The 26561-nt window shown below is 39.4% G+C and overlaps 1 protein-coding gene across 1 annotated transcript in view; it reads right to left on the bottom strand.

Annotated features, from left to right (window-relative positions):
* CUBN (cubilin) overlaps positions 1–26561 on the bottom strand; it is a 273361-nt gene that overhangs the window by 22157 nt on the left and 224643 nt on the right. The window contains exons 57-59 of the mRNA XM_060659546.3: positions 22466–22666; positions 19581–19710; positions 16546–16763 (exon numbers count right to left, since the gene is read on the bottom strand). Coding sequence (XP_060515529.3) covers positions 16546–16763; positions 19581–19710; positions 22466–22666 — 549 coding nt within the window. The remainder of the gene's footprint in view (positions 1–16545; positions 16764–19580; positions 19711–22465; positions 22667–26561) is intronic.

The following is a 26561-nucleotide window of genomic DNA, read 5'->3' on the forward strand; positions in this document are numbered from 1 at the left end:
ATTAAAACACTCTACATGTGTGATTTTTATTCCAAAAAGAAAGGGAAACTGAAAAGGAACTTAATTGGGGAAAAAAAGTCTACTTTGAAATTCATGATAAAAATACAAAAGACAGATAAAGAATACTCTCAAGGTGACAGAAACTTCTACTACAAAAAAATATAGAACAACATTATCAGAACATAGGACTTGGTTTTGTCCATTTCACAGTCCAAGGCAATTACTTCAGAAGTGACGTCAGAAGAGAGTAAAAGGAAGACAAAGTTATTGACGATTTTGAAACCGTGCACATGAGCTAAATTGAAAACAACCCTCGTAGGAATTGGGATTAAGTGGCCCAAAATAGTGTTCATAAAGCTTACATTCTGCACAAATATAGATCATTATTTGTTCCAAAGTTGAATCTCACTGACCCTGGCCTTTCATTTTTCCATCTCATTGTATTTATTGATCTGTTAACAGGGAAAGGATTGCTTTCGACATTAGGGGGCACCAATATTTTGGACTTGGAGCTCGGCAGGAAGTGGAAACACAGCAGCCCTCCTGAAATGAGGAGGGTATCAGTTGTGCAGTGTTTCTCAGTACAGGTGCATTATTTAGTAGGTCAGGCTGCCCTGTCCAGAGCTTCTAAGTCAGGTAAAATGATAGATTATTTGCAGAGTCAGATGTTTCCTAGAGTTGAAATGCATCCAAAGGCCCAATCCCTGATAAACCCATAGATGGTATCCAGGACAAAATTATTCTGAAAAGAAAGCAACGCCCAGGGCTGAACTGCATATTGCTAATGATTCTGCTCGTGTGAAACGGGCCCGCAAACTAAAGAAAGAGCCGGAATTTGCACAGCTTTTGTATCCAATGCGGACTGACTGTTACTTAAGAAAACCACTTAACCTGGGTGCCTGGGTGGCTCAGTCGGTTAAACGTCCCCCTTTGGCTCAGGTCACGAACCATGGTTTGTGAGTTCAAGCCCCGCATTGGGCCTGTGCTGTCAGCTCAGAGCCTGGAACCTGCTTCAGATTCTGTGTCCCCCTCTCTCTCTGTCCCTCCCCTGCTCATGTTCTGTCTCTCTCTCTCTCTCTCAAAAATAAATAAACATCAACAAAGGAAAAAGAAAACCACTTAACCTGATTGACACGCAAAACAGGGAAGAACAACTTCCCCTAACCGGGAAGAGTTAGGGTATTAATGAACTGACAAATGTATTTATTAAATATTGTTTTAATAGTCAAAAGAAACATATTTAACATTGAAGGGGGAAAAAATAAATGGTAGTCCAACAGCAGTGACAAGACAGATAAATGACAATAATACAATTCAGAAAATAATAGGTGCCATATAAGAGGCAGGAAAGTCTTGTGAGTTCTGCAGGAAGGGAGAGACTACTTCGGGCTGTGAAGAACGTAGAACGTCCGAGGAAGAGGTGACATTTGATTTGGGTCTTGAAGGATAAACAGGACGAGACCGTGTGGAAATGGGATTGGGATTGGCACTTCTAGGTTCCTTCAGAACTTCACAACCAAAGGCGAAGTGTACAAGGATTTGGGTTATATGCATAGGAAAGCATGGTTCTGTTAGTAACAACGATAGAGTCCATGAAGGAGAATAACACGACTGGGAAACAGGACTCGCTGTTCTGGAGAGGGCCTCAACTGTCAAGATCATTGAGTTTGACCTTGAGAACCGTGTGCATTCTGTGCATAATGGGGATGCATTTGAAAGGTTTTTGATTAGAAGAGTGGGAGGGTCAGAATGCACTTTCTAATCACATCTGATGGAAACCCTATCTGGTGGTAGCAGCATCTCACGCAAGGGAGCAGGACAGACGGAGGAAGGTAAGACCAGGAGAGAGGACACGCCAATGGCGTGGGCTGGGGAGAAGAAGGGTGTAACACGCGGAGGTTTGTGTGTGGGAAACTGGTGTTGCTGGGCTTTATTCTGTTCCTGCGTCAGCCTTAAAAATTAACTGTTATTTTTAAAAAGCTCCAACTGTCTTAGTACCACTTGTGTATTCATTGTTACTAACAGATTAATAAGGGCAAAATGACGACTGTACTTGGGCAGAGTGGGGGCTCTTATACACACTTAATATTCAGCAGTACTGGTGCCCCCAGGACTAAGGTCATAAGACAGACACACCCTCCCTCCAGGGAACCCAAAAGCAAACACACAAAATTCCTTGGTGTGGGCTGTCACAGACTGACTGATCGAATGGATGATTCTTAACCCTTTAGCCTCTCTCTTGGCAGTTCATTAGAATGGACAGGGTTTACTTTTCTGTGCTCTGATTTGAGGCTTGCGCAAGTGACCTAAGAATATTAATGGGCTGGAAGTAGGAAGGGGTCTGAAGTGGGCTTTGTGGTTTTTGGCTGGTGCTCCTGTGTGCCATCCACCGGGAGCTCATGCCCTAGGTAGCTTCTGGTGAAAGACAAAGCGGGGTCACATAGAGCAGACTTGAACGCGCTCTGAAATATAAAGCCAAGTGCCGTCCTTCTGCGGCCTGGAACAGGCAGACGACGAGTCTGATGAGCCCCAAGTGACAACAATACATGCTGTGGGGATGAGCGCTGAATTTGGGTGATTTGTTATGCAGCATTGCTGTGGCAATAGCCGACCAAAACATAAATGGCTGGTTCGAGTTATTAAACTGTAATAGAGTGCATTGCTTAATTCACAGAATATACACACAGAATTTTAAAGAAGGAGAATTAACACGGTCTTCAGACAATCCTGGCCAAAATATTCAAATAACTGAAGTAAGCATAACATTATGTGAATGAATTCTATGATTCATACTATATTTGAATAATATTATATACTCAAATATACTATATTTGAGTAATATATTAATATGAGTGAATATAATTGACATAAGTATAATATTATATGAGTAAACACCTTTCGGTGTTTGTTTGGTGAAGGAAATGGTTATAGTTGCCCTATCCCCCCACTTTAGTACTTAAACATGGTACAACTGCTCTGTGCTTCTGCCCCTCCTACAGCAAATGGAACCATAAATGTGTGTATTTGGGGAAATATAGAGAGAAATATTAACCAAGAAGGATCCTTTACCAAAAATGTGCTTTGCCACACTACCAGTTCTGTATTTTTTTTTTTTTTAACGTTTAATTATTACTGAGAGACAGAGCATGAACAGGGGAGGGGCAGAGAGAGAGGGAGACACAAAACTGGAAGCAGGCTCCAGGCCCTGAGCTGTCAGCACAGAGCCCGACGCGGGGCTCGAACTCACACATCGCGAGATCATGACCTGAGCCGAAGTTGGACGCTTAACCGACTAAGCCACCCAGGCACCCCCCCAGTTCTGGATTTGTATAGTTCAGCAAAAACATGACATAACACGAAGAACTCTGTGACTGTGAAATAGTTTCATACCCAAGAAATTAATATCTGTTTACTATATTCATATTTTTAAATCTCCCTGTCCTTTTTAACTAGTATCAACCCTTAACCTTGACACGTCGTTTAGCACCATAAATCCATCATCTTCCTTGTTACTACACACATTCTACCATCCAGCAAACTCTCATCCATCAGCACCCAGTTCATCAGTCATGTCCTGTCAGAAGCGCTCTGTAACGACACTCCCTATGCCCGAGAACAAATGTCACTCCAACCGTCTTCTCCACGTTGGAAACACTTCCTACAAAAGAGCTACTTCTTTAGAGAAAGAAAACGTTTGGCTACAGAAATAGTGGAAATATAAACCCACTGTAAGCAGTGAAATGTGGGTTGAGCTCTACTTAATTAAAAATCAGTAACCGAATCCTAAATGATTGCCCTCCAGGAAATTAAACCTCAGAATGAAGCTCAAGCCAGGACAAATCTGACAAAGCAAAATAGTTATATTATCTAAGACAAAACATCTTGAAGCCTTTAGTGGGGACAGATACATTTCTAAATAGTTATCATGAGGATTGACATTTTTGTGGCTGCCGTTACATTGTGGCTGACATGCTATGGAGGTCTTCTGGATAGGATCTCTGCCTGCCTCTGGACGGCTACCACTTGGACACATGGCAAACGGGAAGCCATACTTACAGCTAAAGACTGGCCTGACTTCAGGCATTTTCCTGTTCCCCAGTGAGCCAGCTGGGGCTTTAGCCGGTAGTTAAAGGAAGCAGATAGAAGCACAGGAAACAGAACACAAACCCTTTAAAGCTGGTGCTTCGGGGAAATGGGGGTGCACCAGATTAGCTTCCCTTCAACCACACAGGACACAGGGCTAGCGCTCCAGAACCCTTTCTTGGAATAAATCTGTGATTTTCAAAGCTGCATTGTTCAATTGCCCTAAAGCCATGAATTCATTTTTAAAAATTCAGCTAGGTTCCAGATGAACGTGTTTCATCTTTTTCTCTAAAAGCAGATTGGATTTATTTTTCTACCCCCCTAACCTCAAACAGGCATGACCTTTTAGGTATTATATTTATGTTATACTAGAAAAACAATTTAGTGGTTTTTGTAACACGAATTGTGTGTTTTTGTTTTCATTTGTTTGTGTTTGGTAACGTGACTCAATTGGACTCATTGTAAAAATCCTAATTTGAGACCCAGCCTAATTTAACTTAGAATATGTACTTAGTCTGGTAATATTTGGGAAGCATAAAACTAAAATACTAAAAGAAGGGTAATTTCAGCAACTAATCAGTAGCTATAGTCACTAGAAAAAGAGTAATACAATGTATAACAAACTTAGGAGAATTTTATCATTATCTTTCTACTAATTTCGCATTATTTAGATATTACTGAAAACACTTTATGTATGCATCATCAGTCTACGTGCATTTCATGAGAATTAGTCTCACTAACTTTGAAATTTTAAAAATGATTTGCTAAATCAAATGTTCTGATCATATTATCATGTCAACTGTTGCAGGAAAGGATTTAGTACGATCCGACTTGCTTTCATGATAAAAACGCTCAGCAAACTAAGACTAGAAAGGAATTTTCTCAACTTGACACAAAGTATCTATAAAAATCTGCAACTAACATGATATTAATGGTGAAAAACTACATGTTTTCCTTGTAAGATGAGAAACAAGGCAAGGATACCTTGTTTTCATCACTCATGTTCTACATCATTTTGGAATTCTTGACAGTTAATAGGCAAAAAGAAATATATAGACAGACTGGAGAGGAAGAAATAAAATTGCCACTATTTTCAGATGTAGAACATCCCAAGGAATCTGCGTAAAAATTCAAAAACTAGTGAGTTCAGCAAGAACTCAAAATACACGAACAATACACAAAAGTCAGTCACATTTCTATATTTGAATAATAAACATATGGAAACCAAAATTAAAAATATGATTGCTCCAAAGAAAACTAAATCCTTGGGTATACACTTCATGAAACACACACAGAACCTATGTGCTGAAAATGACAAAATGATAAAAGAAATCGGAGGAGACCTAACTAAACGGAGGGACATACATGTTCACGGACTGGAAGACACAACATAGTAAAAATGTCAATTATTCCTAAATTGATGCACAGGTTTAATGTAATTCTTATCAAACCCCCAGCAAGATCTTTCTGTTTCTATTAAAAAATGCTCACTTAAAAAAAAAACAACACGCTCATTTTAAAATTTAAATGGAAAACTATAGGCCCTTGAATATTTAAAATGATCTTGACAAAGAAGAATAAAGTTGTTCTCCACCTTATATCCCAAAGCATCACCAAAGGTTGCGCCGATCAGTCTGTAGCCTCTGAAATGGCATGACCTACAACATGATACGTGTTTCTCCTTCTTCATAGAATGTTTTCCCAATGAATGCCTTTTCACCCTCCCAAGCCAGTACCATTTAAAGCTAAGATTTATTACATGCTAAATGAGTGCCAGGGAATTTTTTAGTCTAACCTTCACCACAACCTTATCAGGTAGTTATTATTAGCATGCCCATTTCAGAGATGAGGTAATCAAGATGTAGAGAGGAAAAGTGTCCAAGGCCAAACTTGTTGGGATGTACAAGAACTGAGTTTGCACCTAGGAAGTCTTGCTCCTGAGCTTACACTCTTTTTTTTTTTTATAATTTTTTTTTAACATTTATTCATTTTGAGAGACAGAGAGAAACAGAGCACAAGTGGGGCTGGGGCAGAGAGGGAGACACAGAATCCAACACAGGCTCCAGGCTTTGAGCTGTCAGCACAGAGCCTGACGTGGAGCTTGAACGCATGAACCGTCATGTCCTGAGCCAAAATCGGATGCTTAACAGACTGAGCCTCCCAGGCGCCCCTAGAGCTTACACTGTTAACGATCACACTACAGTTCAGGGTTCACACTCTGTAATGCTTTCTCTAACAATCCTGTGTCCTTTTTACTCAACACCAAGGAAACACAGGTCCTTCTTTTCTGCCTCCACTGTCCTTGGCACATTCTTCCGTCAAAAAGCATTTATTATCCCAAATTTACAATTACTTACTCTTCTACTTTAAAAAAAATGTTTATTTTATTATTTTTGAGAGAGAGAGAGAAGAGAGAGAGAGAGAGAGAGAGAGAGAGATGGGGGAGGGGCAGAGAGAGAGTTGCACACAGAATTTCAAAGCAGGCTCCAGGCTCTGAGCTATCAGCATAGAGCCTGACATGGGGCTTGAACTTACAAACCGTGAGATCATGACCTGAGCTGAAGTAGAAGCTTTACCGAATGAGCCACCCAGGACCCCCTAACTCCTCTACTTTAAAAAAAAAAAAACAAAACTTTATTTAATGAGAAAGAAAGAGAGAGAAAAAGAGAGAGAGAGCGAGCTCCTGTATGCACGAGCAGGGGAGGGGCAGAGAGGGAGAGAGGATCCCAAACAGGCTCCATGTTGTCAGCACAGAGCCTGATGCAGGGCTTGATCCCACACACCGTGAAATCATGACCTAAGGCAAAATCAAGAGTTGATACTTAACTGCACCCAGGCACCTCCTAACTTGAATCAACCTCTCAAGAATACGGACCTTGTTCAGTTCATCTTTGTATTCGCAAGAGAAGTTCACTGCCTACACAGCAAGTAGCTGGTGAATACTTTTGAATAAACAATGAAGGAATGAATAGAAAATGTAAATAGTTATTAGGTGGATCTTCGCATCTATGCTGAGTTTACAAGGGGAATTCTTGGAATTAAACATATTTCTTGATTTATAGAGTTGTTATTATATTATAAACATGTATTCGATGTATACAAAACAACGTTTTTGTCCAATGTATTAACGTGTTTTTAAAGCTAACTTAGTTGATTTTTACGGCATATTTGATGGTCAAGAGACAATTAGCAGGATAACAATAAAACATCACTAAAAGATTTAAAACACTGCCTGAGCAGTGGAAAATGCTTCTGTAGCTAAAAATTTGCAATGAAAAATCATGTTAGGTCTATTACTTAAGAAAATTTAATCTCTGAGTATTAGGTTTCAGCAAGCAGAGCAAATTTAATCATTTGTAAAACAGAGGATACGCGAATGTGCAAACTACACTATATAAAAGAAGTACGACTTACACCGAAAGAATGGCTATTAGCAAAAAGACGAGAAAGAATGAAGCATTGGTGAAGATATGGAGAAAAGGGAGGCTTCTTGCACTGTTGGTGGAAATGTAAACTGGTGTAGCCACTGTGAATAACAGTACGGAGTTTCCTCCAAAAATTAAAAACAGAGCTACCCTATAGTCCACCAATTCCCCTTCTAGGTATTGATCTGAAGAAAATGAAAACAGTGATTTGAAAAGACACAGGCACTCCCATGTTCATTGCAACATTATTTAAAACAGCCAAGTAATGGGGGCGCCTGGGTGGCTCAGTCGGTTGGGCGTCCGACTTCGGCTGAGGTCATGATCTCGCGGTCCGTGAGTTCGGCCCTGCATCGGGCTCTGTGCTGACAGCTCAGAGCCTGGAGCCTGTTTCGCATTCTGTGTCTCCCTCTCTCTGACCCTCCCCCGTTCATGCTCTGTCTCTGTCTCAAAAATAAATAAACATTAAAAAAAAAAATGAAAAAAAACAGCCAAGTAATGGAAGCAAAAGAAATGTCCACAGATGGATGAATGGATAAAGATGAGCAATATACAGACAAAGATGCGCGCACACACACACACACACACACACACACTGGAACATTACTCACTCATAAAAAAATGAAATCTTTCCATTTGCAACAATATGGGTGGACCTAGAAGGTATTATGCTAAGTGAAATAAGTACAGACAGAGAAGGACAAACGCCATATGACTTCACTTATGGGTTGAATCTAAAAATCAAAATAAATGTGGGGAGGCTGGGTGGCTCAGTCGGTTAAGCCGCTGACTTTGGCTCAGATCACGATTTCTCAGTCCGTGAGTTCAAGCCCCGTGTCGCGCTCTGTGCTGACAGCTCAGAGCCCGGATCCTGCTTCGGATTGTGTGTCTCCCTCTCTCTGTTCCTCCCCTGCTCCTGCTCTCTCTCTGTCTCTCAAAAATGAATAAATGTTAAAAAAAAAACTTAAAAAATCAAAATAAATGATCAAATGAAACAGACTCATAGATACAGAGAGCAAATGAATAGTTGCAGGAGTGAGGGGATTGGATGAAGTGGGTGAAGGGGACTAAGTGGTACAATCTTTCAGTTACAAAAAAAAAAAGTAAGACATTGGGATGTGAAGCACAGCATAGGGAATACAGTCAATAATATTGTAACAACTTTGTATGGGGACAGATGGTAACTAGACTTACTGTGGTGACCATTTTGTAATGTACATAAATACTGAAACACTATGCTATACACCTGAAACTAATGCAATATTGTATGTCAATTGTTCTTCAATAAAATAATAACAGAAGGATGGCTTTATTTACTTAACATTGACAATTACAAAATCAAAGTCAGAAAAAATCTTTAAATGTTCTGTTTGGAGAGAGCAGGCTTAATAGCAAAGCACTATTTAACCGTCATAAAATAGATTGTAATATAAAAGAATTTACGGAATTCATAAAGCCAGACAAAGTTTCCCACAGCTTTTTAAAAAATCATGTAAATGGGGACACAGAACCATTTGGTTGTTCTTCTTGATATATTAGCTTGTGCCCTGTGCTCAGGATATTTCAACTTTTGTTACTCTGGTGGAGACAAAATGGAGACAAGGATTACTTTCCCACTTCTGCTCAAGACTTGCTAAGTGACCTTGGCAAGTCACGTAATGTCTTTGTGACTTAGTTCCTCATTTCATAAACTCATCTTTATAAGAGTACCAATCAGGGCTAAACCATAAAAATACATGTCCAACTCACTTCATTTTGTCAGAATCCTGTGGTAAGGAATTTTACTAAATTGGAAGGCATAATTTGGGGCTAGGTTTTATTTGTTACACAGAGATTTATTACCCTTACATTCCAATGCAACTGTATTCCACATAACTGTGCTAATTCTTTATCAAAATGCCATGGAAAGCCAATAAAACAGATGTGACATTTACTTGTCAACATCAGAAGACAATGTTATTTTATGGCATATATTCTGTGATATTGTAGAATTATACTAATATAATATGTATTGTGAGCTATAATATGCATCTATTAAATGTATATTGCATATACATATATGTTATATATTAATACATGATATTTCATGTAAACATTACTTATAATATAAACATTACAAATATATAGTACAAAATATATGACTATATATTTATTTGTAAATTGTAAATATAGCCTAGTATAACAAAAATATAACTGTTTTAGAATATAAAATTATAATAAAAATATTATATAATATTAATCTTATAGATATGATATAATATGATTGCTGTAGTTACACACACTGTTTATGTAATATAGCCTATGGGCTAATGTACTATTTGGGGCTCGGTACAAATTGGAATGCTGTTATTAGAAAGCAGGTAGCAGCAAGAAGATGAAAGCAGAGAAAAGTAGCTCAGTCTACCCCAAACAGGAATTAGAGACATGACCTGCCTGTCAGACAACTCACCCCAGAATCCCTCTTCGTCCCTGGCTATGTTTACTGACTGCCACAGAGATGATGTGGGTTGATTAGGAAAAAGGCGAATCTGGGAGACAATTACTCCTGGTTCAAAGCTTGGCTTTGCCTCTTACAACACGTTGACCACAGACAAATAACTTAATCTCTTAACTTCCTATTTCTTCCTTTGTAAAATGGGACCGTCCCTGTCTTGTGGGCAGTTGTGTAGATTAGATGAGACCATCCAGGGAAAGCCCCTGTGCTACATCCAGAGCATAATGGATGCTCCGGGACAGGTGGCCACTGTCATCACGCCTTGGGAGTTTGTGATGTCTTCACTTGGGAGTGAGAGGAACATACGGCTACTGCACATTAACAGATTTGTTTGTGTATAAAATGACAAGAAGAATACAGCCCCATGGTCCTAGTGATGTTTTGTTTCTGAACTGATTTATAACCAAAGAATTTTTTTAAGTGTTTATTGCTGACCAGAGATAGTTTGCTTTTATGCTCCTGCAAACGCTACATCAAAGTCAAGCTGATCTGAGTAAGGATAATAATTATTATAGGGGATCTATGGTTACAAATAATGTAACTCAAAGCACCTGGGTTTGAGAACATCTGCGATGAGGCGGGGTTCCATTTTGAGAAGGGCTGATGTGGTTTAGGTTATGCAGAATAATTGCTTTCCAGGTCTTGTGCATCTGAATGTTTCCCAGTGTTATCTTACGGTTTACCACTAACTCAATTTTGTCACTCAGCTTGGTCTCCACAGCACCAACTGGTTTTATTTCCCCAGTGACCGCTCTACTCTTGGAGACCAGACACAGCAATCAGGTCATTGCAGAGGTGGGGGCGGGGGTGGGGGTGGGAGCACAGATTCTGATGTTGGAATACATTTTAATAAAAATCTTTCCTTTCCTTTTACTGACCTGGAATTTTACTCCTGTCTACTTGCCTTCATAAGGTTTTGGTGAACCAAGCATTGTTGTTTTCTTTATCGAAGCCCTGCGTTCTCGGCTCAGCAAAAAAACCTTCTCAGCAAAACCCACCAAGAAGAGATTGCAGATAACCTTGGCTTTGACATCATCTCTCAAGGGAAGTCCAATCAACAGTGAAATTTAGAAGGCTTAACAAGGGCGGAAATAAGCTTAGTCTAATTTTCTACAAATGGGTGTACCATTTCAGCTCATCTCATTCTCAGACTTCATCAGAGGGAGCAAATGACATTAAAAGAACAGACAAACGCCAGTGCTTTCGAGTAATACCCTCATTATTGCTAAACTGAGAGTTACTAGAGCAATGATTTATAAAATTATTCAAGTTTTAACTCAATTCTCTTATTGTATTTGTACTTTTAAAAGTAATATGGTTTGGCAGCTTTTATCAGGCTGTCAGGAAGCACATGGAAACGTACCCATATCAATATTTAGAGTTACTGGATATACTTAAGTTTATTCTTTTATTGTTTAGCTACAGATTTTTAGAGTGCCTCTCAACGTCCAAACATAACACCAAAACTGTGAAACTAAGAAATAACTAGAAACCAGAGTCTGATTCTGACATGTTGTGATATTTTTCTCCATCTGTTTTGACTATATTTTCCATCTTTGGGGCTGCAACTCTCGTTGCCTTTGTCAGTCTCCCTTTCCTTCTTCTTCTCCTGTCCCCTCTTACAAACAAAGTCAAGTTCAGCTCCCTTGGCTCTCTCCCACTGCTCCTGGTGCCTTCTTTCAGCATGTTAGGGAGCCGTTTTCCACATGTTACGGCAGTGGGCAAAAATCCAGAGAGCAGACGCACATGACCCAAAGGTTGAGTGTCATCTAGAAGTCCTGATTCTCTTGGTATGAAAATGATCCAAGTTTCCACCCTGAGTCACAGCTGAACTGCATGAACCATGATTGGGAAGGAGGCGCATCTAGATATAATAATGTAGAGTCTATCATTTATATTACCTATAAGGTAATTGTTAAGGAGGTGCAATGTGCCCATTTATTCTTCAGAACAGTCAACCAGCCAATAGTGGTGGAGTATTACGCGCTAGACCTCTGCCAGGCATTAGCATTTAACCAGAATTTAGCTTTTGATTTCAGTTATAGTTATAAAACAAACATTAGGGTTTGCTAGTTAGATTTCAGTGCAAAGTGAGTAAGAACAAACAAAAAGATCAAGGCACCCTGGAGCGGTCCTGTTGATGATAATGACCCCAGCTGTACACACACCTCTTCCCCACCTTGGAGATAGGGTGGGGAAGGTCATGCAACCTTGCAGAAATCCAAGACCTCAACATTACTTTCTGATGACATAACAGCCTCTCTCTTTGACATCTAATGAACTGTGCACAGGGATTAGCTACTTTATCCCCATCACATTCTTAAAAGAAAGAAAGTGATAATGTTTCAAACTTTTCTTTTTTCAGTGGATAAAAATGGAGCTCAAAAATGTTACAGGACCTTTCTAAAGCATCTTACCAGACAACGATGCAATGGAGCATTTATGTCATGGCCACCTGCTTTCCCGTCTATGGCTCTTCCCATCTGGGCACATTCCCATCTTGTGGAGCACGATTCATTTTGTCCTTGTTAAACATGCACTTTGGTATTTTTGCCATTGTCTCACAGCAAGGTCTGTGAACCTGACCGTATTGCCACCTGACTAGTTCTCCATATGGTGAACACCCCAGCTAGCGACCGGGAGTGGCCTCATCCTCAGCACGCGGGCTGTGGGTAATGGGGGGGCTGGGAGCTTTAGTCATACATCCAGTGTTCACAGTCTTAGGGGAAGAGAACCTCTTGTCCCCAATCCTGTCATCTTCCCCAGGGTGACGTCTTTGTCCTTCTAGGACATGTCATCCTGAAGCGTCACTTTTTACTCTCTCCTGGGCTACTCGCTGAGCAAAATGCCTACCAACCTCACACCTAATTAGGCCAGGGTCAGTTTTGACCCCAACATTTTGCTGAAGTGTTATAGAAGACATTACTTTAAAATACACATGAAAGTACCGTGGCACTGCACAAGTAAATGTAATTTAAATCCCTGATCTAATCAAGTATCTAGAAGCCTGATGCCTAACGTGACAAGCATGTTGTGAGTAAGACTGACTGAGCAGCACCCTGGCATGAGACCGGGACAGTAAAAGGCAACAGGGGCCTTGATGGTTTAAATATACATTTGCAATGCAATATGCAATTGCAATGCTTCACAGGACATACATGTGAGCACAGTCATGGCCAAACCAGCCACTGGTGGTCAAGGAGGGACAAAAACTCAACTAGCAGAAGTGAACAGACTATAGGGCACTTAAAAATGTCAATTCTGCACTATATATAGCATTCCCATTTCAGCCAAACCCACAGGACTGATGGCTTTTGAAACTTGATAAGATCATCAATACCAGTGACAATCAGAGGAAAGCAATGCACGCTCTTGAGAAAACACTCAGGTAATTTCAGAGTTGCACAGATCCCTAAAGCCCAGGATGATCCCTTTCCTGGTTATCTTCTTTCAGGGTGAATTATTCATGGAATGCTGAGGTGCAGGGGGAGAGAGAGGAAGGCAGATTAATGTTACAGTTAGATGTGAGCCCCCATGAAGGACCTGCCTTCCTTTCTTTTTACCTTACGCCCTGTGCATTACAGGCCTGGAATACAGAAGGAAACTCCGTTTCCCTTCACATTTAGTAATTGACACAAACTATAGGATATTTCCCCCAAATTTGTTCTGACCCATCAGCAATACAAAGGAGTTCACCTTATGATCACAGACTTATACGAATGGGGCTCTTTACTGACCTCTGAAACGTTGAAGTAAATTACTGTCAAGTGTATAATGCAAATAGTGAACGTGCAAAACTCCAGTGCGTGTCAAGATGAACGAAACTGGGATGTCACAGGCTAAAATGGTCTCGTCTTCACAGCAATTATTTACTCTGTGAAAATACTCTTTTCCGGACTGACCCGCACATCCCCCGTCAAAAATTCAGTTGACTGTTGACTGTCGGGTCCACACAGGCTCTTTCCCCTCTTTATGGAAAAGTGGGGTGGCTTTCGATGGGTGAGACAGATGTGAAAGGTGCAGCTTACTGGCTAGTTTTTTTGTTTTTTGTTTTTTGTTTTTTTGTTTTAATGCAGATCTGTAACTAAAAGGTTCTATAAGCCCTAGAATTCAATCTAATGTTATTGCTCTTTCCCCCACTTCCTTACCACAAACAAACAAACAAAAATCAAAATTGAAAAGTTATGCAGAGTGATCAGCAAACTCACCTGTGTGGTCTTGAAAGCTTTGTGAGACCAAAGCAATACGAAATGGTAACACCGAGGTTTTCAGTAAAAAATTACTATTAAAGATTACCTAAAATTACTTCTTAGATATTTCCAAGTGGCCAACGGCAATTACACAGATGAAAAAGAGGTCAAAGTCATGATCATGAAATGCAGTGGTCACACAACTCGGGCAACTAATGACAGTCCACTTTTTGTTCCCTGCACTTGAACCCTTCCTATAACCGTGACCAGAGGAAAGCAGTCATTGACTGATAGAGCAAAGTGCTCATACGTGAACAGTGCCTCTGGCAAGGCAAGATTTTTCCTCCTGTGCTGCTTCACTCCATCAAATCACAATAAGTCCACAGATGCCTTCTTTGTAGCTCAGAAAAACAACACGGTCATTAACGAGGCTGGGGAAACACTGACTAACTCGGGAAGCTTTGTGCAGATGACAACAGTGTGGAGCACTTTAAGACCATTTCAATGGTCGTGTGAGAATAGATTAGGAAAAAAGGAAAACAACTTGAAAGCAGGTAGCAAGAACAAATGCAAATATATGTCATTTGATTCTAAAGTCTGTGCTAAAGGCAAGAATGTGGGAATTCTTCCGTGTATTAAAAAATAAAATCTCCAAAGGCAAATGAATTTTTCTTTCAAAACAGCCTCTGCGTTTTGCACACCACTTCGCGTAGGCAAGTCTATTGAGGCAATACTCCCTGTCTGCCCGTGAGGCTGGCTCTCAAGTTACTGTTGATCGAGCCAAGTACGATAGGTGGCAAAGTGGTTTTCTGATACAGTTTGTCATGACGTCTGCATTTTGTTAGGAAGCCTTCACACCACGAACGTCTAATTGCTTCCCTCAAGAAATGCACAAAAAAGCGACACATCAAACGTAAAGAAAGCTTAAGGTAAGCTTTGCTCTGTATCAGAGGGATGAAGGTGATCCACAGCATGGGGTAAAGAGAAAGAAAGAGTTTCAATAGTGACTCAGAAAGCTTATTGCAGAAAACGTCTCAGGTCTCTTTAAGTCTTCACTCACAGGGAATGCGATTCGTTTGGTGAGCTGTTCATTGGCAGAACATGAATCACATCTATATCCAAATGGAGGAATCAAAGCACTTTGCAGAGTCAAACGTAAATTTTCTTAGACTGTGCCATTGACGCTATGAATATAGATAAACAGAATGGATTAACTCATTTAGAGTTTAAATGACTCAAAGCTCTGAGTCCATTTTATATAATTACTTCTCACACGCAGTGGGAATAAACGGTCTTCAATTTAACCTCACATCTAGCTTTTCCTTTCACCTCTAGAAGACTTCCAGATCATTCTCTCCAGCCCAAGTTGCTTCTCGAGGATCAATTTCCTCCTGTATTTCTCCACTTAGGTATCTCTGAGGCCTCCAACCACAACTGCTCCAAACTAGTCGAGTATTTCTTCCCTAAATCTTAGCCTCCTAAGGTGCCACTATCCAGAAATCGTCAAATCCTCTCCTCCTGCAATATGTCACCAACTTCCACACTGTACTCCCCACGCACTCTACCTTCTCAGTTTCTCTGAATTCTTACCTTTCCTTCATTTTCCATTCCCACTGTGCCAATGTGAGCCTTCAACCTTTCCCATCCAGAATTCTGCAGTGAGCTTCTTCTTGTCAGGTCACAGGTTCCCTCCTCTCCAGCCTTCCTCCACCCTGCTACCACTGTCACCTTTCTAGAAAGAAGTCAAGTCTGGCCATGCAGTTTTTACTTAAAATCCTCCCAAGGCTCTTCATCATTTTAAAGATAAAGGCAACACAGGTCATGAGGCCTTTTTTCCTTGATGGAGCCCTTGCCTGCTTTTAGGCTAAAATTCCACCATTTCTGTCAGTGATAAAATGAGGCTCAGGTCTCATTAGAGATGGTTGTGTACATAGAGTTTACCTTTGTATACCTAAGAGGTATATTAGTTGAGTCATTTTTTTTAATGTTTATTCATTTTTGAGAGACAGAGACAAAGCGCGAGTAGGGGAGGGCCAGAGAGAGAAGGAGACACAGAATCCGAAGCAGGCTCCAGTCTCCGAACTGTCAGCACAGAGCCCGACACGGGGCTCGAACCCACGAACCGTGAGATCATGACCCGAGCCGAAGTCGGATGCTTAACCGACTGAACCACCCAGGCGCTCCATTGAGTGATTGTTTTTTTAATCAAAATACAGCATATGTAATTTTTAAAACCAAAACGTTATGTGACCTATTCCTCAAAATTTAAATGAAAAGCAACTTTGGTCAGGTGAAAAAAAATAAAGCAGAAAAATAACAGTCATGAAAAATAGATTCATATATCCACAATTCTTACCCAGTGTCTGACGGAAAGTTATTTTCCAACCTCTTGCTGTTTGAAACGAATCTGTCTTGAATACCAGAAGCATGCTGTTATTGTTGCTCTTAATATTTGGTGGAAGAATGGACCCACAGAATTTTCCAAGAAGAGGATTACTGATGTTAGAACCATCATAAATTGCCAGATAGTCTTGGGAGCAGAAGGTGGAGGGAACCACATCAAAATCACTAAACCTGTGGAATGAACCTTGTTAATACTGATGTTCTCCATTTGGATTTCCATTACAGTATACCTTTAGTTCTTGTAAAAGAACAAAAGGAACCAAAAAATCAAAAAAAAAAAAAAAAAAAAAAAAAAGACAAAGACTAGAAGCAGAATATCCATGCTTTACTTGATAGAAAATATTAGAAACAATATGCTGTGTTACTGATTTGATTGCTATAAGCGAAAACTGACATTTAAGATCACTGTGGTTGTTAACAGGAACTTCACCACATATCCCCAGCTCTCTGCCTTCCTGATGTTTGGGAGAATTGCCCATCTGTGCACACTCTGAGGTTCACCATGGCCCCAAGACTTGCTTTGGCCACAGAAATGTAAGCAGTAGTGACATGCATTACTTTTTGGAAGATGTTTTTAAAAAGTTACTACTCAGTTGGCCATACTGCCTTCCCACTACACTGATGGACCATGGATTCAAATGTAGAAATGAAGCTTCTGTCAGCCTAGGCTGCTGAGTGACCAGGCCGCATTGGACATACTCATACAGGTGAGGGTGAGAAATGAGCTCATGAAGCTACTGTGCTTTGGGCTTGCTTGTTACCACTCAAAACTATCCTGACAGATATACCCTTAGTTTTACTTTTATGGCCTGAGATACTATATGGATCTAAGGCCTACACTCTGTCATTTCAAGTAACTAATCCCAGAGTTCCCAAACAATCAAGCCTTTCCACATGGTTTATCTTTAGGATTTTAGGGTGTGTTGACTATAACATGTTTTTTCTTAAACCTATTTGAATTATTTGATATCCTTCCCTCATTGTTTTGGAAGTTCTTCTGCTTTCTCAGTTTTTTTTTTTCTTTTTGCTAGCAGCTACAATAAATAACATATCGGCAGAATAATTTGAAAATATCTAATTTGAAAATTCCTTTTAAGAGCCTGAAGGAAAAAAAAAAAAAGATCGGTAAATTCTTTTAAAGCTTTTCATTAGTTCAATTTTTTCCAAGCTGGTGATTAAGAACAAGATGAAAAATTCTTTATTTTCTTTAACCACATGTAATATTTAATGTCCTGATGATGATGATGATGATGATGATGGTGAGGGCAGAGCAATAGCCAGGTCATTTCTAAAAATACTGCATTTATTTTCATCCTCCTTGGATGACGCATTTATTTTCCACAATGTGCATTCACAAAGAAAGATAAAGATGTGAGTTTCCTAGAAGACTCAGAGAGGCTTTGGCTTTTTATGTTGTATCATTTTTCCCAGAGCACAGAAAATATGTGGAAAGTCCCATTGATAGAAAAGTTTATTTCGCCAGCATACTTTGGGAGCACTGGTGGAGGAAGTCCTCTTTTACAACTGTCTACAACTTCTTTAATGCCTGAGGTAGTATCTCTTTCATCGGCTTTAGGTTCTTGGAAAGAGCCTAATAAATAATTTTCCAAACATGCTGACATGGACTTTGACTATGATGAGCCCAGGGCCCAGCGAGGAAACAGAAATATACGTTATCAACATATGTAGTATATAGATCAACTATAATCCTGCGGACATAGAAGCAAACGCTGTCGCATCATGGCAGATGACAAGACTGACTCCTTACACTTCTGTTCACAGGCCTCCTGCTCTGGACCCTCTGACAGCTTTGGTTTATTCTTTTGTTCCTAAGACTTAAAGGGCTTTTTCACCCTTTGGGCACAGCTTCGTTACAAATAATCCCAGGGGAGATCGGCTTTCTTCAAGATCCAGTCTAGAGACTACTTACTGTCTGCTACAGGAACCCAGTCAGGCTGGGTGAGACTTGTCTTTACGTCCAAAGACCCGTTTGATATATGAGGTCCCTGGAGGCAAAGTGCAGAAAGGATATCGTTTTTAGGGATGAAAGTGATCACAAACATTTAGTCGGGGTGGCAGGGGGCTAGGTAGGGGAGAACCTAGCCCGTCAACCTTCTATAAAGAATTCTAGATTGCTGTGAACCACACCAGCTTTCAGAGTTTTCTGCCTTAAACTGTATATCACTGAAATACAAGACTTACAAATACGTCATCTCAGATGAATGTGATTTTGAACTTTATCACTTATAACTGGAGGTCGTATTCCCTTACTCAGTCCTGCGGGGAGTAGGTAGGATTAGGGGGCAGTTTTACTGATGATATAAGCGATATTGAATAGCACCAGTTTAGAGGTGTTCTGATACATGGATAAAAATACACTTCTTAAGTAGTCAGGAAATATTTGCCCTTCAAGAGATAGCACAGGGAAATATTAAGGACATGGCTTTGGGAGAAAATATGATGTGAATTCAGATTTTGAGTCTTCATTTAATAGCATATCACATTGAGAAAGTTATTTGACCCTTCTAAGCCCCAGTTTTCTCATCAGTAAACTGAGTTTAATAATAAATACCTCATATGACTGTTTTCAGAATGAAAGAAGGGAATTGAGTGAAGTGTCAATTAAAGTCCCTTGTGTATATAATAAGTGTCCAACAAATGGGTACTACTTTCTCTTGCTGTTCCCAAGACAGGTTTATAATTTTACAACCCATTATACGAGGCTCTTTGGAAACTGTTGGAAAATTATAATATTCATTTTCACTGGCGGAGTGCCTGCTTTTCTCCCTAATCACTACTGGCTTGTGTAGGAGGAAGGACACCCATTTTCTGGATTTATATTTCACTCTCAACAAAAACTTCACTCTCCCTTCCTCGAGGTTCCCTTATATACCTCCAAGAAGAATCAGTGTTCTTTATCGTGAAGGACTGTCTTTTCCGTAAATAGAGCTGAACATATTTTAAAGAAGGTACATCTGTCTTACATACTTGAGCTGAATCACTCTGTCCTCTCTGCCGATGATGGTGTACAAACAGTATATATTGTTGGGGTAGTCTGAATGTGCATAGGCAGGGCTCCTGATGACCCCGATGGAGAAGTTGAACACACCGCCACAGGCTGCAATAGAAAACAGAGAACAAGTATTTCATGAGAACAAGTATTACTCATGAAAGAATAATTTTGAGATACCCTTTCTATTGTACCTTTTCCCCTAAGAGATATAACAATCATCTGTGTTAAAAAAAACTCAACCCCCCCTTCATTGTTGTTTACAAATAATATTGATTGTTCCACTGAGCTCAGAGAAGGAGACAGTAAGGGAGTAGAAGCAGGGAAGAATACTTTAAGGCACATCTTAGAATAGAATGAGTCTGAGTCAAATTAATGACTAGGAGGAAAATAATGAGAAAGAACATTTCATGTGGTTGGGGTATAACTACCCTTTCCTTTCCTAACGTGTTTTTTTTTTTTTTTTAAGTTTTTAAAATTTATTTATTTATTTATTTATTTATTTATTTATTTATTTATAATTGTTGCTAGAGAGAGGGACAGAGCACAAGCAGAAGAGGGGCAGAGAGAGGAGACACAGAATCTGAAGCAGGCTTCAGGCTCCACGCTGTCAGTACAGAGCCCGACATGGGGCTCGAACTCACAAGCTGTGGGATCATGACCTGAGCCGAAGTCGACCATTTAACCAACTGAGCCACCCAAGTGCCCCTTCCCTATGTTTAACTGACAGATTGAGAGGGATGGCAGAGATAACTGGAAGCTTAGAAAAGGCATGCAGATTTGTTGTGAGCATCTGAACCCAGGAAGGATTGTGATCTGGAAATCTTTAATACAGATTAAAGATCTTAAATATAGAGTCTCCTCTGTCAAAGATAGACTATTATAAGGTGAAGTGTTGGAAATAGTTTTTAGAACTTTCAAGGTTAGTTCCTTTCATGGGCTCAGATGCATATCTTGTGGGTCCTTTGTATTTTCATTTAGTTGTGAGACTGGTAAGGACTGTATTTGCCCAAATTTGGAGTAATGGTCTTTAATTTAGCAAGCATGAAGAGGCTAGTTCTACTCCCCACCCTAGCTCCAGCAGTCAACAGCCCAGAGCCCTCAGTTATTTCTATTAATCAAAAAACAACAGCCATAAAAAGAGAATCAATTCCCATTATTAAAAATATAAAATTATTATTTTTGCTTGGCCTTACATATAAGGAGGATTGGATTATGCCACACAATGATAGAAAGTGCCCCACTCCTTACAGCGAGAAAGGCTTATGTTTATCTTATGATCCCAAAATTACAATGTTAGTATATTTTGATGATATCTCTATGGTTTATATAATGTCAATAGATATATTCCATTTACATCTCTTATAAATGACAAATTACAGCTGCCATTTAAGGTTATTAAGGTTATTTGTTGGTTGGCTGCTTGCTTGGTCAGTTTATAGTCCCTCAGGTAAGCCCATTTTTCAAGGAAGGCAATTCTCTGCATGCCCACAAGTATTCACACATTCAGACCTCTGGAGACAAATGTAGTGAATTAAACATAAGATTTGTGTAACCATTATTTTATTTCAGCTTATACACAGTTATTTGGTCTCTGAAAGCTTATCAATGTCCCCGAGCCCCCAAATTTGTACCTTGTCAGAATTTGAAATCTTAAAGTCAACACTCTGTAAATGAGACTCTCATCATAGATACGGTAAAGCTTACCTACAGTATTTTGGGGAAAAGGAGAGATTAAAAACTAGAAGAACATAAAGCAGCACCTAAGTCCCCAAAACACCAGTGATGCCACAAGAATAAAACAACCTGATGCTCCTCTTCATTCAACAAGACAACTGGGGGAAGGAATGCTTACTGTGCCCACATCCATTCTCTTTGTGCCCATGGACCTACGGAACCACACACAGCCACACTTTACAAATGGGGTTATTAGGACTCAGGTCACAGCTAATGTGAATGAATTGTAGAAGCCTTTTTCATGAGTCAGTTTCCAGTCTTCTCTGTGGATGGGGGGCAGTGAAAGAAAACGATTTAACTTCAGCAATGACCTTTGGTCAAGTAAAGACATAACAAAACAAAGCTTTGGCCAGATTTGTGTGCCCATGTTACTGAAACTGGGATGGCGTGTTAAAAATGGCCAGTGACCTGACCAAGTTTATTGCAGGAGAGGAAAAGACTATTGAAAATAGGGAAACATAATCTTATGGTTTTCAAATACATGATTAAATCGTCTATAGCGAATGAAAAGATCCTGGTAGCTACCAAGGTCGTTGCTCAATCCATGACCTGCCTTTTCACTTTGCCTTTGAAATAAAGAAGTTGCAAATTATAACAGAGTTGAATATATCAATCTTTTCTTTTCCATTAGACCTTATGCTTTTTGTATTTATTTAAAAATTAGTTCCGAACAGAACATCACAACAATATTCTCTTCAACTTTTTTTTCTAAATCATAAAATACTGCTTCTCACATTAGCAAAGTGATTTGGGGAAATGAAACAGGTATCTGGATAGTCGAGGCCAAAAGTCACCTTTATATAATACACTAACAACTAAAGACAGCAGGAACGTTAATTCTAACTTAAATTACCAAAATAAATCCCAATCTTCCATTTGGTTTTCAAAGAGTAGTTCTACCCAAAGTTCATTGAAAAGGTCCCCTCCCCCCATTTTTTGTTTTTTTTGTGTGTTGATTTTTGAAGAAAATGCCTAAGTACTTGTAGAGCAGGCATCTAATTGATAATTTTTCCCCTTAATGTGTCTGAGTCTTCAAGTGGTGATGTATGAATCACCATTAAAACTCCTTATGGGAATGACTCAAGAAAAGAAGCAAATTCCAGACAATATCATTATAGCTACTCACGGGTTATCTTATAGTCAAGCTTGAATCCCAAGGCAGTGGTGTATGCATTTGAGTAGAAGTTGAACAGCACCGGGCCTACGATGGTGACAGGAGGTAGGATCTCGTCACCACATATGGTGGCAAAAGGCGTGGAAGAGAAGCTGGAGCCTCTGATAATGTGAAGGCCATCACTGTCACAGCTACCCGTTACGGCTGAGCGAGCTGCATAGAGCACGGAACAACCAGCGTTAGAATCAGAAACAACACGGGTGATCAGTGCTATCAATGTTCAGACAAAAATGTAATGCAGATTCATGCAATGTGCATAGAAATTAAAAGAAGAGTCAAGAGCTATTTTGGCAAGTCGCTATTTAACTTGATGTCCTGATGAAACCATGTTTACCCTAGTTATAAAGCAAGCGGTATGAGAAAACAGGTAGATCTCCACAATACATAAATCCCGCTCTCAAACAATCCAGAATTTTCTTCCTTTATAAAATGGCTCCTTTCATTCAGTGACTACAGACTGAGAACAATTTTGCCTGCCAGGGACACTGGGCAAGACGTGAAGACAACATTTCGTTGTAACGCTGGGGTGCACTAGTGGCATGGAGTGGGGAGAGGCCAGGGGTCCTGCTAAACATGTTCCAGTGCTCAGGGCAAACCACACCTTCCCCTCCTCCCACCAGGACAAAAGTCACCTGGCCCAAAATGTCAACCACACTGCTTTTGCAAAACCCTGCTCTAAAAAAATGTCTTTAATGTGTATTTACCTCTTGACAGAGAGAGACAGAGCATGAATGGGGGAGAGGCAGAATGAGAGGGAGACACGGAATCCAAAGCAGGCTCCAAGCTATCAGCACAGACCTCAACGCGGGGCTCGAACTCACAAGCTGAGTGATCACGACCCAAGCCGAAGTCAGATGCTGAGCGCAGTGAGCCACCCAGGCATCCTGCAAAACCCTGTTTTAACTTAATGCATATGTACAGATAAGGGACTCCTACCATGGAGAGATAATGAGAAATTCCTTAATATTCACTGAACAACATTTTTAAATATTCACACAAACAACATTAGTTAAGAGTTTAGTGACTGTTAGATATACATATCTATATATCATTGTTTTTTTTCTAATTATATATGCATAGAAATATATACTCTAAGCCATTCCACAGAGAAATGCAAAGCGCTATAAACAAAATATTTAAAAGACTTATTACTGCACCCTATGCAGTCATTTTTACAGGTTAATGACACTGTGAAAACATTATTGGGATCATACTGGGCATGATCTTTTGTAACTTAATTTTTATTAACATAAAAAAACATAACCACACACTTTATGTGATTAAATATTCTTTTAAAACATTGAATTTAATGCATACATAAAACTCTAACATATAGATGTACCATATTAAGTTCAATTAATCCTCCATTGCTTGCTAATTCTACCTTTTCCACCTTATTTTGATTAAAAATACTGTTGAAACAAACACTCTTGTGCATAGATATTTGCCGAAGTTTCTCATTATGTCATTAGGATATGTTTTTAGAAGTTGGGTTACTGGTACAAAGGTAAGGTTCTTTTTAGGTTTATCAAGTGGCCCCTTGGAAAGTTGTTTTTAACTTACAGTACCACGGCAACTGAGGTATCTAACATGGTCCCCAGTTCTACATTTGCATTCTCCTGGAGATAAACTCTGCCCCATTAATAATCACTGCCCATTTACCCCTCCCTCTTTACTGCTCTCCCAACCCTAGGCAACCACGAACCTACTTTCAATCTGTATGGATTTGTCCACTCTGGACATTTCACATAAACAGAATTGTGTCACATGCAGTCTTTTGTCACTGGCTGCTTTTACTCAACGTGATGTTTTTGCGTTTCATCCATGTTGCAGCATGTGTTAGTATTTCATTCCTTCCAAGGCTGAGTAGTATTCCAATATATGGATAGACCACAGTTTGTTTATCCATTCAGCAATTAATGGACATTTGGTTTGCTTCTACCTTTTGGCTATTATGAATCATGCTGCAGTGAACATTCACGTACAAGGTCTTGTGTGGACATATGGCTTCAATTCCCTTGGGTATTTAAGCAGGACTAGAATTGATGACTCATATGGTAACTCTCTGTTTAACATTTTTAGGACCTGACTATTTTCCAAAGATGCTACACCATTTTACCACCCCACCAGCACTATATGAGGGTTCCAGTTTCCCACCCCCTCACCAACACTTGTTATTGTCTGTCTTTATTTAGCTATCCTAGTGGGTACAAAGTAATAGCTCATTATGGTGTTGATTTGCATTTCCCTGCGACTAATGACACTAAGCATCTTTTCATGTGCTTATTGGATACTCTCTTTGCATACTCTCTTTGAAGAAATGTCTATTCAGACCCTTTGCCATTTTAAAATTAGGTCATACATCTATTATTGTTGACCTGTAAGAGTTCTTTCATATTCTGGACACCAGCATGGTCACAAATCTCTATTTCTTTTGGATAAATACCTAAGAGTGGAATTGCTGGGTCAGAAATTATAATTCCAGGGGCAATCATAATCGTAATCATTGTTATTATTTTTATAGAATCCCACTACCCTGAGCACTGTTGATAGATTGATTACTTCAAGATAGGATGTCGGACCCAATCTAGACCAATCAGGTGTGTTCAAACTGTAACTGAGTAAGAGGGAGTCAATAGAAGAAGCCACAGATGTTCAACTTGGAAAACATCAGCAGCTGTCTCCTGACATGTGATGGAAGGTCCGCTGCGGTAAGAGAAAATGAAGTTGTCGTGCGGAAAGCAACAAAAGATGGGGGTGGGGTGGGAGTGGGAAGGAAAGAGAGCATTCTGAAGGATTCTTGTTCTTGCTTCCGCTTGTTCTGGAAGCCCATAACTCCCTTCTTATTTTTAAACCTCCCATTTATGAGAGAAGATAGCCCAGCATTCTTCCTATAAACTCTGTATCAATGCTAACCTGAAGATCATCTACCACTTCTAACTGAAATAAGCTTGATAAATGCATTTTGTTTTACATATCTGTATATTAAAAATCCCCCTCTCCTTTTCAGATGTATTATCTTAGAGAAAAAATTGATGGAGGACATTTGGCTCCCTAGCTATGTTTCTACCCAACTTCAATCTTGAGTATGAGTTCAAGATATTTATTAAATTAACCTCAAAGAATTTCTTCATTTTGGAAATCCTGGAATAGGAATGCTTCTAATTGGAGATAAATCTCCTAGAAATGTGAAAGACTTAACTCCATGACAATACCATATAAATAGAAGCAATATGTTGTTGGGAAAATAGGACAAAAAAAGAAATACATTAAACTCAGATGCATAGTTTGAATTCTGGAAGATTATGTACCCTTAATTGTAACCTCTTAATTTGTGCTCCAGCCACCAAAATCTTTATTGGAATTTTAAAAATTCAGAGTAGGTGAGTTTGAGAATCAAAAAATATTATGCATTAGCTTAAAAATATCTTTAGCCATCAACAATATATAAAGTTATAATAGCAAAATCACAGAATGAAAGGAAATATTGCCAATGCTACATTAAAAGCTTGGTTCCACTTTGATCCAATAGTTTGCTATGCAGATATCTGTTAAGTATTAAAGAGTTAGTTTTTAAGTTGTTGACCTAATGATATAGACTATCACAGTGGTGGTTGTCTTAGAAAATTACGGAAAGGCTGTGAAACATGGGTAAAACGTGTCATAGAGTTGATCATGTTTCCAAAATATTAATTAAAGGAACCAGTTCAGTTCTAGAAAGTTTGCCAAATAGCAGTGGTACATCTATAACAAGATACAACCAAAACTCATTAACTGTTCACAAAAGATCTATGTTCAACAATAAGGACATTGGGTAGGGGAGAGGCAGAGGAAGTTGAGAGAGGATTTTATAATCTTTTTGTAGATGGCGAGATAGTATCAAACAACTAAACCATTCAAAAAAATCTGCTCATCTGCACAGCCTGACTCAATATTATGAAAGTTATGATATTTGGCAAGTTGCTTGGCGGGTTAAGACATTCTTATATCCTTTCCAGCAGTCATTTCTTGAAGGTAGGATGTCCTTCTAAATTTTATCCATAAAAAA

This window comes from Panthera onca, chromosome B4, assembly GCF_046562875.1.
Source record: "Panthera onca isolate mPanOnc1 chromosome B4, mPanOnc1 haplotype 2, whole genome shotgun sequence".
NCBI classification, from domain to species: domain Eukaryota; kingdom Metazoa; phylum Chordata; class Mammalia; order Carnivora; family Felidae; genus Panthera; species Panthera onca.